This window comes from Ambystoma mexicanum, chromosome 5p (assembly GCF_040938575.1).
Source record: "Ambystoma mexicanum isolate Mex_15411 chromosome 5p, UKY_AmexF1_1, whole genome shotgun sequence".
Classification (NCBI taxonomy): domain Eukaryota; kingdom Metazoa; phylum Chordata; class Amphibia; order Caudata; family Ambystomatidae; genus Ambystoma; species Ambystoma mexicanum.
In genome coordinates this window covers 857,790,830-857,804,239 of record NC_090930.1, presented here as the reverse complement: position 1 = coordinate 857,804,239, position 13,410 = coordinate 857,790,830, and the positions used below count along the sequence as shown (strand labels likewise).

The 13,410-nt window shown below is 44.7% G+C and overlaps 1 protein-coding gene across 2 annotated transcripts in view; it reads right to left on the bottom strand.

Annotated features, from left to right (window-relative positions):
- Positions 1 to 13,410, bottom strand: part of RALA (RAS like proto-oncogene A) — a 334,245-nt gene that overhangs the window by 269,202 nt on the left and 51,633 nt on the right. The window contains exon 2 of one of the 2 annotated variants that reach the window (XM_069613285.1): positions 4,369 to 4,479. The exons of the other annotated variant lie outside the window; for it this stretch is intronic. Coding sequence (XP_069469386.1) covers positions 4,369 to 4,429 — 61 coding nt within the window. The 5' untranslated portion in view covers positions 4,430 to 4,479. The remainder of the gene's footprint in view (positions 1 to 4,368; positions 4,480 to 13,410) is intronic. 2 annotated transcript variants of the gene reach the window in all.

The window sequence follows — 13,410 nt, the reverse complement described above, 5'->3', positions numbered from 1 at the left end:
GTTATTAAAATGGTGATTCTGCCGCCCATACTCCATCTTTTCCAGGCGATTCCGCTGTCCATCCCGGCGGGCTTTTTTTTAGGGAACTGGACTGAGTGGTCAAAGAGTTCATCTGGGAGGGCAAGAGGCCGTGTTTGTCATGGCGCCTCCTTATGGTGTCCAAAGGGCATGGGGGCCTGGGTTTACCGGATTTGAGGTGGTACCATGAAGCTGCACTCCGAGTGATTAGGGAGTGGTTTGCGGTGGAATATAAGAAGCACTGGGTAAAAATGGACAGAGCAGTCGCCGGATATCGCCTGGGAGAGGTATTATGGCTTCCGCGGAGGCCGAGACCGCCACATATCTATCCGAGTGATATTACAAAGGGAATGGTGGCCACCTGGGATAGGGCAGTGGAGAGACGAGGGATCTCATCTTTTCGATCCCCGTTCACATCCATCTTCAACAATGGGGATTTTACCCCGGGGCTGGAGAGGGGGGGCATTCCAAGCATGGGAGGGCGGGGGATGTAGGACGCTGAGAGATATGTTCCGCAATTGAAAGGTGACAACCTTTGAGGAATGTAAGCAGGAATTTGGAGTTGGTGGAGGAGGAAAGGCACAGATACTTCCAAATTAGACACTGGGTCATGTCGGCGGAGGTGAGGAGGGCTGCCACACGGGATCTAACACAATTCAAACGGTTCCGCCTGACCCATGATGGTTCTAGAGGTCTGCTTTCGGATTTATACAAACTCAGAGAGCGCACGGGCCTGGAGGTCACCTGGCCGTACATGAGGGCATGGCAGCAGCAGATGGGGGCGGAAATGGAAAGAGAAGACTGGGAAAGGCTATGGAGGGCAATTCCAAACGTGGCTAAAGTGACCCAACTACAGGAAGCATGGTATAAGTAGATCTTCGGCTGGCCCTATACCCCAGCCCAGCTGCATGCAATGTACCCAGCAACTTCAGGGGACTGTTGGAGAGGCTGCGGGGAGGTGGGCATAGCTACTCATGTATGGTGGGATTGTCCGCGTATTAGACCCTTTTGGCGCGAAGTTGCTAGTGCCCAATCTCAGGCCTTAGGGCTGGGGGGTAGCCAGGACCCTCGGGAGTTCTTGCTGGGGAAGAGAGCGGCAGGAAAGGAAGAGGGAAGAAGAGGCAGTTCCAAGGCGAAAACAGTCTTTACCTTGGCATCGATGGGGGTAATCGCACAAAAATGGAAGAGCCCAACGATTCCCATGGAACAGGATTGGCTAAGGAGAATATGGGATATTGTTTCATTGGAATGGGCCACATACGCGGCTGAGGGGGAAACTGGGGAGCTTTGCTGCTGATTGGGGTGAGACGTTGGACTACTTGAGGGGGGAGTTTAGGGAGCGATGGTGCCTCCAAAGATTAAAGCTAATAGACATTCATGGCTGAAGAGCCAGTAGGGAGCTTCCGGGACGGATGGACCTATTGGCGCTACGACCGGCGTTGGAGGTGGGAGGGGAGGGAAGAATTTGGGTGATGTTGTTTTCTTTTCTTTTTAAAATTGATCCGTTATATATACTGAAATCAATAAAAAGAAGTTACAAAAAAATATGTTTCAACTGCAAAACAAATGTTTTTGTAATAAATACTTCTTTGCACCAAGTTTATTCATGCACACTAAGATATTTTTGAAGAAACTATTATTACAAACTGTTACAAAGTGCACTACTGAACCAAACCTAACCATGCAGCTGTGTGGGTGAAAACAAAGTACAAGGTCATATGTGTCAGTTTTCTACTTTTTGTTTGGGGTATTCATACTCCTTTTTTTGGGAGCCTTTGCCTACTTTTAGGGAGTAAATGTGGCCATTATACCCTTTATGTGTAGGGCTACAAACAGATAATATGCGCTCATTAAAACACCACCACAGATAGGAAATCTTTGTCCAAAAGTTATGTTAATTAGCTTTTATACTGCGCACCTCACCACTGTAGTGGTCACAGAGCCGGCAGATACCTTGTTGTGTGGATGAACTGTGACTACACCCAGGGTGCAAATCAGACCGTGGTCCGAGGAATTAAATTAGGGTAAAGGTATAGACGAATTGGGAGCAGCAGGGAAAAAGTGGGAGAGATCAGAGGACAAGGGTGACAAGGAGAGGTGAAGTTAACAGGAGGATTGCATGCTTGGGTAAACTGGGTTGTATGTACAGCAGGATGGGTTTAGGCTGAGAGGTCAATCACAGTCAGGAGGGGTTAATAATTGGGCAGATCAATGTTCATATCAGTTTAGGAATGCAATGTGTTGTAGGTTTAATTATACAAATAGGTTATGGATGTGTGATGGCCTTGAGATGTGCCAAGAGTTCCTGGATGTTGTGGAGGCTGATAACCCAGATATTCTTAACATATTCCTCATGTTATAAGGAGTATTTGCAATACCCGGGTGCTACTGAGCCAGCTGACAGGTGTCAGCGCTAAGTGTGTGTTGAAAGTTGGGGGACACAAAAGGGCGAAATTACTAATCTCTGCACCTGTAGTCATGCTTCGATAGCATCCCATGGCGGCATAAGAGTGAGAATGAACGCTTTATGTAACTAACATAAGAGGGAGGTTCCACAATGTGTTTTCCTTCGACTAACTGGAGACGGGTGCAGCTTGCTCCTTGGAACAATGAGTGGGGGTTCCAATGAGAGTAATAAGTGTGGGTCACTGCTGCATACTGGAGTTGTGGGTAAAAGGGATTCTCCTGGACTGGGGTGCGAGAAGTGCTTAGCTTCCTAAGGAGAACTCCTCACTGCTGGAGCTTGTGCTCAATAGCAGTCTTTGGGAGCATTGCACTTGAGGTAATAAAAAGGGTGTTTCTAGAAATCCACCCCCCCCCCCCCCATTTACCTTCTCCAGGTCACATCTCACGATGAGGGCTTCCCTGGTCCCCAGAAACACTAAAATACCCAGTTTGAGGCGATGTCTAATGCGACTGTCTCAGGTGAGAATTTCAGGGGGCTGGTAGTGGTAACAGCACAGCAGTGTGTAGATGTTTTTCAAAATGAAATAAAGTATCTTTGTGGGGTACTAGTACTGGAAAAAAAAAACAGCCCCTGCCCAAGGTGCCTTTCCTTTGGGCATCAACCTGGGAAATTACTATCCATCAATATATGCTGTGTTGCCAAGGACATACTGGCGGATGTAGACGCTATAGGTATGTGAGTAACGTTAAGAAGCACACAATACAGGTCATTGATAATTGAGAAGCCTGGCCCCATTCAGCCAACAATAACTTAACTGGGGAGCAGAAGAGAATGGGCATACTCCGTGGTCCAGATTTGTAACTGGAAGTATTGTACTCCACTATATTTTAAAGTTGGGAGTAAAATTATTTTTTTTAGGGAGTAAAACCGTAGGTCCAATTCCCAGTTGGAATATTTTATAAGTGAGTAAACATAGGTTTTAACTGCAAAAACGAAAATGTCATTGTAATTATTATTTGCACCTATTTAAATGCACATTATAAGAAACACATTAATTTCTTCCAACAATCAGGCAATAATATTAGTTTTCCTGTGGTACTTCTTGCACTGAAACATATCCATGGAGCTGTGTGGGTGAACTCAGGGGCACAGTTCTACATGTCAGTTTCCAATTTTTTGGTTGGGAATACAGTTAATCCCCATTTTTTATTGTTGTTGTAGTATTTACCTATTTTTACAGAGTAAAAGTGGCCGATACAACCCTTATCTGTAGGGCTGAGCATACTACAGATCTAACCATAGTTTGGCTAAAGAAACTGTGCGTTGTGGTGGACTAGAACAAGCCATCGGACTTGGACTTTGCATGTTCAAGGATATTTGATTTCAATAATAAAATACCTATCTAACTCTATTGCTGGGGCTAATTCCCTATCAAAATGAACTAAACTAAGGGGGCTCATCGAAGTTCCAAAACAAAATAGTCCTCTGTCCAAAACCTAAAATAAATGATAGACCAGTTGCCTTTCCCCTCTGGCTTCGCCTGGCCAAACTTGGTTTTCCTTCCAAATAATGTTCATCAAATGGTCAAAGTTAAGTCAATTTTTCACAATACAGGTCTCCATTCTCTTTTCAGTATATTTTGAAACCACTTTATTGATAAACTGACAGCTGACATATGACAATTCCATTAAAACATTAAGACGTGCAATTTTTATAATCCAAGCATGGACAACATTAACCCCCCCCCCCCCCCCCCCCGATTCATCAGTTTATCCATGACTCCACGAACTTCTACACAACGCATAATCCAGCACTTTGATATTTCCACCCCACTCAGAATGAAGATGAATATTGAAATAAATGTGGTTTGTATACAATAGGGAGCGTATTGTTAACATGGGTGATTAATCGCAGCGAGATCCCGACATAGGTAGTATATTTACCCACTGATAGGGAAGGGATAGTCTCTGCTTGAACAATCTCCAATATTTTGTTGCACCACATTTGTATATTTGGTCCCTCGGGAGCCTTCCAGTTTTGCGCCGCGATTTTCGCTGCAAGTAGAAGAGACGTAGTAAGAGTAGCCTAGTTACCCCTCAGTGGAAAGATTCCCCTCCCCCTTATCTCCCAGAAGCACCATCACCGGATCCAAAAGGTAAAGAAAGAGCTTTGATGGATTTTATTTTTTTTATTGAAAGAAAATATAGTTTAAAACACAATGTTCAAACATTTGTTTCAATTTCCTTACACATACTTAAAAAACATTTCATTCCATCTTCATATCTAAAATTTCTCATTTCACTGCACAAGTGCATAAGTCGCTCAATTACATTCCCAAATCAGCCCGCATTGACATGACATCAATACCATACATTTTTCTAAGGATCAATTTTCAAAAGCATGTCCATATAATTCACTATTGCACAAGTAAGTTTGATATTATTCCCAGAAATAATCATCGACCACCACACAACCATGTCATTATCAAGAGGGGCAAACTTCCCAAGGTGCAGAGAGTGTTGATTGTGAGTTTGTTTGCAGTCAATTATTAGATGTTTTGAAGATTCTATGGACATTCGACAAAAACGGCAAAGATTGTCCAATATTGTTTTGTCATGTCTTTGCCAGAGGATTTCTTTTGTTCCCAATGTGTTTGTTCGAAACCTAAGAAATTGTTCTCGATGATGACAAGAAGGGCAGTGGAGCAAATCTCGCCGCTGCACATTTACTTTTTTCTGATCGAAACCCAAAGAAATTGCTGAGTGTAGCGTGTCTCGTTTCTCTCGATTTACTATCCATACCCAGAGACCGAATTGTTTTCTTGGCACATTGTGGCCGATTTAAACGTTCTTGTTTATTGCCGTCAGCAACAGTCACAAATACCAATGGTTGATGAATCCATTGATTAATAGCTTTGGACTCAAAGTCAAACTCATTGGTAAATATTTGATAGGCGGGAGTTGGTAAGTCGAGAGACATCTTTCTCATTACTGATATGGATTTCCACACAACTCTACTATGGAGCGAATTCAGTGCCAATTTGTGTCTTAATATCGTCATAGATGTTGATTGAGGCAATTTTAAGACAGGACGCCAGAATCGCCCCTCCAGCATATGCCAGATTTGTTCTTTAATGTTCCAACTTGCCTCTGCACCAAAGATGATAGTAGGTACAACCGTTTGAAGATAAAAGATCAAGACAGGTGCTATGGAAAATTTGCCATAGTTTGTTTATTTTCGCTCCTTGAAGGGCAAGCTTCGTCATCTTGGATTTTAGTTCAAAGAGCTTTAATGGATTTGGTGTGGGAGAGAACCTACTTCCAAAAAGTACTGTGCTTTGACACATTACACCAGAAGTGGAGAAATGTCCCGTAGTCATTGCATCCTCTTCAGCATACTGTAGGACTGAACAACAAGTAGTCTTCAAACACATCCAGCACTTTACGTTCTTCAAAGTGAACAAAGTATTTTGACCTCGGCTTTGTTATGGTTCTTGGATTGAGCTTGAGCAATGGAACCCTCCAGGTTCTCTATGTTCCCAGTCTTGATCACTACTATTTGTACATCTAGGGCTCCTCAAAGTCCTCTGATGAGTTTAATGTCTCTCTAGGACATCAGCCTGTGTCCTGCATTCAGAGTTTCAGGCTCCTGTAACCCCCTTAGCTTCTCCGGCACTCGGGGACATACCCGTTTGCCGCTCTCCATGGTGTTGCCTTCTCTGGAGCGTTCACTTCCCCATCTCTGCTCGGCAGTCTCATGCAAAGGTTGATTTAATTTCTTCTCTGCAGTCTTTTCTTTGCGTCAGTTAACGAGCCCCCGCACCACCACGGCTTCAGTGTGGTCATGAGATTAACAGTCTACGTTCTCGGCCTTGTTCTCTAAGTTCATTGCCTCTTGCAGGTCTCACTGACGAGCAGCTCGCTCTCCATACTACCGCTGGCTCAATTTAAAATGGCTCTGCCCCTCATGGAGGTCTTACCATCAGTACGTCTGATTCTTTCTCTTCCATTCAAGGTTCCTTGTCTTTTTAGGTTCCCCACCACAAACGAAAGCGGTGCATCGTCGTTCTTTAACTGCTGAGTTCAGGGGGAATCCAACATCACTGGAAGCCAAAAAGATTGAAGTAATGTCTGAATCCAAAACAGAGCAACAGTCTCTTTGATTCTCATACATGCAGACAATGTATTCTACATAGGGGTGGTGGCTCCCCTTTGGGGAGAAGGGATGAATGGTCCAGATTTGTCACAGCGTTTATAATTCTGAGCCATAAAAACTATTTTTTCTTAAAACTGACTGCCCAATTCTAGTGCTAGACAAGAATCCTGAAAGGACTTGTACCTTAAAAAATACATTCTAAGCAAGGGCAGTCCAATTACAAGAGATATGGACAAAGATGTTGGTTCAATGGCACCACACCCCCGAGAAGCTACATAGATGGTATCAGTCGGTCCCAGATAAATGCTGGAGGGAATGCGGGGAGGTGGGAAAATGGTCACACATCTGGTGGCAGTGTCCATCTATTCAATCATATTGGCCAATGATCCAGACAGCAACGGAAGAGATCTTTGGGGTACAATGGAGGGGCACTCCGGGAGAGGCCATCTTGGGTCTGGGAGGACAAAGTCACAAAGAAAGGCGTATGGGTGATGATGGTGGTGGGGGGGGGGGGTGCTGGTGGTGGCTCAGAAGTGGAGAAAGAGGGAACCCCACAATGAACATGAATAGGTGGGTAAGGTATGGAATTTTGTGGCGCTAGAGTGAGTCACTTACTCCATTCAGGGGGGGGGTCACCAGTGCTCCAGATAAGATTTTGAGGTGGGAGTATTTTACGCATGCTTTTTTAAAAATTAGAGAGTAAATGCAATTTCAAGAAAGTAAAAATGAGTTTTCCCCTCTGCAAGAGAGTAAAACGTATCCAACACATACACAGCTGTGGTGTGCCTCACCCCCAAGTAGGGTGACCAGACGTCCAGGAATTGGGCCATCTGCCCCACAAGCTCGTTTTCATTATTGTTTAAAAGCCCTATACTGGTTTTGGTGGGGGTGACCACTGGCAGCATCCCAGCTGTCACTGCTGGAAGAGTAAATCTTCACATCTCGATGCACAATGCTCATTTACCAACAAGTCCACATAACAGTGACATAACAAAATTAAATAAACATTAGAATAGCTTGGTAGTTTTACATTAAAATTAACACTTAAACTAGGTCTCTTATGTCCCATGGTGAGCTCAAACACCTGTCACATGAATTAACTGATTGTGCAACAGAGGCTGCTTGAGAATTGGTTTTATAGCAATCAAAGCAAAAGTGCCTTTTTTTAACATGCTTGTCACTACAAATCAGCGCAGTTTACATCCAGGGGAATGTGTTGTATTCCTCACCCAACCGCTAAAGTTCTGTCATGACAGCCACTGTCAAATTGCAGTGCTACTTTTATGTTGGTGGCCTGCCCTGGGTTTTATATCTTGAAAATGTCACCCTACCACCAAATCATTAAATCCATTTGAGGAACCGTAGCCATCTAACACAAACAAAGGATAGTAAGCGTATTTTTCAAGTCAAGCCGCAAATTTAGGGAATGTCAACTATTGCTTTCAAGTACATTTCCAGTTTGTCTCTGTGATAAACGGTGTGTGGGAATGGATGGGCAGTGCCAGCATGAGGACGTTGCCCAGAGTGAAGTCTTTTGAATGAAACTGAAACAGAGCAACAACATTTCGGAGGCGCTAATAACTTCAATGGTTGCAAGGTTGTGGGGAGGTGGTTAGGAAGCCAAATATGAAGGGGACAGAAGAAAAAAAAAAAGCATAAATTAGTCAGACGAAGGGTTACACACAACGCAATAGACATTGCTTAGGGTAGGTAAGGGTGCATGCTTTATTGTGTTGCTCGCTTGCTACAGTACACCCCTTTTTGGTGCCGCCGATCGACGCAGGCCGGTTTGCCGCGACCACTTTGGCGCAGCGGGCCATTCGGCATGCCCATTTTGGCGCAGAAGCCTTTCTGGCGCCGTCGATTTGGCATGAGGGACGTTTGGACGTGGCTGACTTGCAGCCACGTCTAAACTTCCTCGCGCCAAATTCAAAAGAATTATTTTCAAATGCAGCACGTTGCAAGGAAATGTTATCATGTTGCATTTGAAAAGAATTGTGGGTGTGGGTTGATGCCCGTATAATGTGCAGTCCAATGGAGATAGCTCCTGGGTACAGAGCAGGGGCAGTCTAGTGAAGAGAGCTGTCTATAGAAAAGAACGGTCTAATGCCCAACGCTCAGGCCCATATAGAGAAGCCTAATGCAAGAGCTCCAGCCCATGGGGTGTAGGTGATACATAATGCAGGGAGCTCCTGCTTTAGAGCAGGGAAGTTTAATGCACAAAGCTCAGGACTAAACGGAGTAGTCTAACGTAGTAGTCCCTGTCCAATGGGGTGTAGGCACTACATGGTGCAGAGAGTTTCTGTCTCTAGAGGGATGCAGTCTAATGGAGCAGTCTAATGCACAAAGCTCAGGCCCACAAAGAGCAGCCTAATGTAAGAGCTCCTGTCCATGGGTTGAAGGCGCTAGATAGTTGAGAGAGCTCCTGTCTACAGACCAAGGCAGTCTAATGCACAACGCTCTGGCACACAGAGGTCTAATGCAAGCACTCCTGTTTATAGAGCAGCACAGTCTGACAGAGCAGTTTAATGCACACGTTCAGGCCCGTGGGGAGCAGTCTAATGCAAGAGCGCCTATCCGTGGGGCGTAGGCGCTACATAGAGGTTCAAAAGCAGGGGTGCAAAAACGTATCCCTGCTTCAAACCTCAATTAGTGAGGATAGATCTGGTAAATCGGACAGGGACCGTAGTGTCCAAGTGCAGCAATTTAAGTAAGTGCAACGACATGGGATCGATAACCCAGTGCATTCATTTCTCCCACAACCAGGCCTTAGAGACACTATCAAATGCCAACATGGAATGCAAGGCGCATACATTGTGCAAGGTATTATGATCATGTCTGAAGCCCATTTGAAATGGGCTGAGGAGGGCCTTCTGTTCCACCCACAGATTAAGCTTGCGAAGCAATAAAGCCGCAAAAATCTTCCCACTAGCATCAAGCATGGCAAGGAGTCAATCCTTTGATTGAACTGTCCTCTCCCCCTTTTTAAAAACCGAGTTGAGGATACACTCCTGCCAGCTGAGAGGAATAATCCAGTTGGGAGGATCCTTGCAAAAATCAAGGCAATCAGATGCGCCCAATATTATGGATTGGCATGGAGTGTGATGTTAGCAAGGCCATCGGGCCCTGGTGCCCCACAAGCCTAGAATCTTCTTAATTACATGCAGAATATCAGCTTAACCAAAGCCCTCTGCACTAGAACAGATGTAGTCTGTAATCGTCCCGACGTCAGTTTTTAAGTTATACCCATTGTATTCGTTTCCGTGTTTTGTTCAGCATTTTGTTGCACAATCATAGTTCTTTTACCGCACCACTTCTAACGGCCCCTTTCAGGAGCCAATCTATTAAGTAGACTTTCTGGATTCCTTGTGTGTAACCAAAGGAGCGTTGGACCTGACAGGCACAGGTGGTGTTATGTCCATTATCTTCCCCTGTAGTTTCCAGATTCGATGCAAGCGTTGGGGTTTCCACAAAGTCAATGCAAGCCTCCCTAGAAGGGTTTCACGGTTTAGTACACTGTTGAGGCGAGGGAGTAGAGTAGCTTTTTATCTTGTTTTAAAGTATTTTGAACTAATTTTACATGAGCTAAGTTTACATAACAAGTGCAACTTGGTGATTATTTTCACTTCCTGAAAGATGCTTCAGTTTGTACAGGGTTTATTTTAAATGTTTATGTTCATTGATTTTATTTCGAAGGTTGTCTAAGGGCCGAAATTCTTTCTATGTAATCTTCTGGACAAGGTGTTGGTGCAATTCCTTAGATATTCATTGTTGCAGATATTTTTGCAAACCCACCATGCTTATTATGACAACTTTGGCCCTCCACCACTATTATGCGTAGTTTTGCCATTAGTAGCATGTCAACTCTGGCCCTCCACCACTATTATGCGTAGTTTTGCCATTAGTAGCGTGTCAGTCACATTTAGTTTGAAAAAAACAATGTTTTATTCAATGAAAAACCTTCAACTGTGCACTTTCGTCTTTTCATTAAGATGTATGCAAACGTGCAAGCTCGTGGGCTGCTGGAGTCTGTTGAAATTCAATGAGCAGGCATCATATGCAGCCTCCAGACACTGCCCAAGAAGCAACGACCGTTCCAGTGGGATATTTCTAGTCCAACAACATAGTCTTGTGCTGATGAACGCAAACCATCCCTTTTTTTGACAGCATTGCAATTTCCCCATTGTGAACATCAGACCAATACTAGTTATTAACATTGTTGTGTAGGACATTGATCACAGTCTTAGGAGTATATAGAAGAACAAGGTTTCGGAGCGGAGGGTCTTGGTAAGAAAGAAGAGATCATTTTAGAACAGGGGAGAAGTGGAAAGAGTTGCCAAAACCCTTGCCAAGTGCTAACCAATGGGTAAACATTTCTTTTTACAATATCAAAAAACTCTTGCAATCACAAAGGTTTCTGGTACATCGGCAGCACCAACTCAAAGGTACATGCAAGTGCAAGGTGCTCCTGCCCACGGGCTGTATGCAGGGCATATTGCAGGGAGCTCCTCTCTACAGAGCAGGGCAGGGCAGGCCGATGTATAGTGAGTGCAGATGTCACATGCAGAGAGCTCCTGTGCGTGGAGTGTGGCCGTCTGGGTGCAGGGTAGAAGGAACTGTGACCCTTGACTTGAGAAGCAGAAACAAACATTTTACAAAATCAAGTTCCACAGAAGTGCATCTGTGTTCTACTCATGTGCGTGAGGATGCAGGTGCGCCTAATCGTCCGGTCTTGCTATGCTGCTGATGACAAAAGAAACACTACAGTGCCATCTAGTGGTGGAAAGTATGTTTTTTATAATGAATAAATAAAGTGTACACGGTACGCAGTAGGAAATGAAATAATTTGTATTGGCCATAATTGCATGCGTAAAAAAGGCAAGATACGCAGCTCATCTAGAGGGCTGGGGATCACCAACGATTTCTTGTAGAATGGGATTTGATTTTGATGTTTCTTCAGCGGGACTCGAGAGGGGCTTCGTGCCCGAGGAAAATGAAACTGTTGGGGGTGATCTGAGTGCAGAAATAGTAAAAAGCACAAAGGGGCAAGGTCTGTCGCTGCCTTGGTCCAGGAGCAACGCAGACACTCGGGTCACAGCTGAGGCCTGGACAGAAACGGGCAGGGATGACAGATTATAGAGGATCAGGGGAGGGAATGGAACGGGTTATGGTTGGGCTAGGGAAGGGGGGGGCAAAAATAGAGTTAACAATGTTGTGTTTGAAAAATGGCAATACAAAATAAAAAAATAAAAAAATAAAAAATACCTTCTAAAAACGTCAGACCCTAGCATGGACCCCTTTTGAATACGGTGCTCATGCAGCATGTGGCAGTGATGCATCGGACCATGCATTAAGATGGAAGTGAACACAGATGGTGCTCTTTTGCAGGAGCAAAACAAGACCACTAGATTTACAACATGCCAAAAAGGACTGTTTGAATCACTACATGCGTGCAAGTACTCCAGGAAGTACTTGCATCATTTTGCAGGACACATGGCATTAAAGAATTCAAAATATACTTCTGTTAATGGGGCTCCATTATATTCCAGTGTTCAAAGCTCAAATATACAAGAGGATGCTTACACTAATACTATTTAAAGAAAGACATCCTTAAAAGTAAGCTCTGATATCTTCATCTTTTAAAAAGGATGGAAAACGAGGCATACCAAAAACATGTACCCCGGACACTAGGGTTCCCCTACATATTACAGCTAGAAAATAGTGCCTGGTGCTCTGAATATCCGCTTACTGGGTGAGGTCCACTCCTTTGCATCACAGATGGGCTTAAGAACCCACCAATTCTGGAAGACGGTTCAAGTGTTTTTATTAAGTATTTTAATAGGGTCCAACTAAGGGCCATGACCCCTCTTGTTTATTCCGGGTCTCCCTATACAAGTTGTCTTCAAACTGTGGGGCTGGCCTGCCTTGGGGTGGGAGCGGCCCAAAGTGTGTTCAGTGGGGGCGGGCGCGAGGCTCTTCCAAAAGTAAGTGTAGTGACTGATTTTAATAGACAATATAAGCAGAAATTACCTCTAGGGGGCAGCAAACATTTTACTCAAGGGTTTGAATACCACTGCCCTACACCCTGGCACAGACGTTGCTAAATCCCATTGTGGTCACAAGAAATCAGTAACCCACATCCATCTAAAACCTGACTGGTATTGAGGGCCCAAAGGCAACCAGTCTTCTGGGTGGATCCTTGCAACAAAACAAAAATAATATCAGGGAGTTGTGCCCTCCAACCACCTAGGTCTCAATCGATTTTTCTCCCCCCTCTGTCCCTTTGATAGTATTCAAGTCCTGCTCCCACAGTGACCCTCCTTTCACTCCTCAATCCCCTTTCCCACTTTGTTCACCCACTCACTCACCATGCATGCATCCACACCCAACGTTCCTTCTACAACCAATATCTCAACTTGGGCACGCTTATTGTAATGCTCTTCCATGCTCCTCTCCGACTGATATCTCGGTCTGCCTTCTATGTCTCCCCTCCACCCGACGCGCCCCACAACCTCACTTGAGCAACCCACACTTTCTCTTCATCGTCTTCCTCCCCCTTTCTATGGCAGCCCAGACAGTTTCTGCCTTGCTCTCCCCTAGGGAATGGGTTACAGGATGGAAAACAGTTTGCCAATTAAGCCAAGCACCCTTTTCCAACGTGGGTCCACCAATAGCCTGCAATGGCGTCCCTCTACTAACAAAGTCCATTTCAAAGTTTGTGTCTTTCATTGGAGGAGCATCTGGATTGCCATTCTGCGATGAGCCAATTTCTGCCAGCTTGCTGTTCGTCGCTGCCCCTCACTGGTGGGTTTTGTGCTCCGTTCGCCATC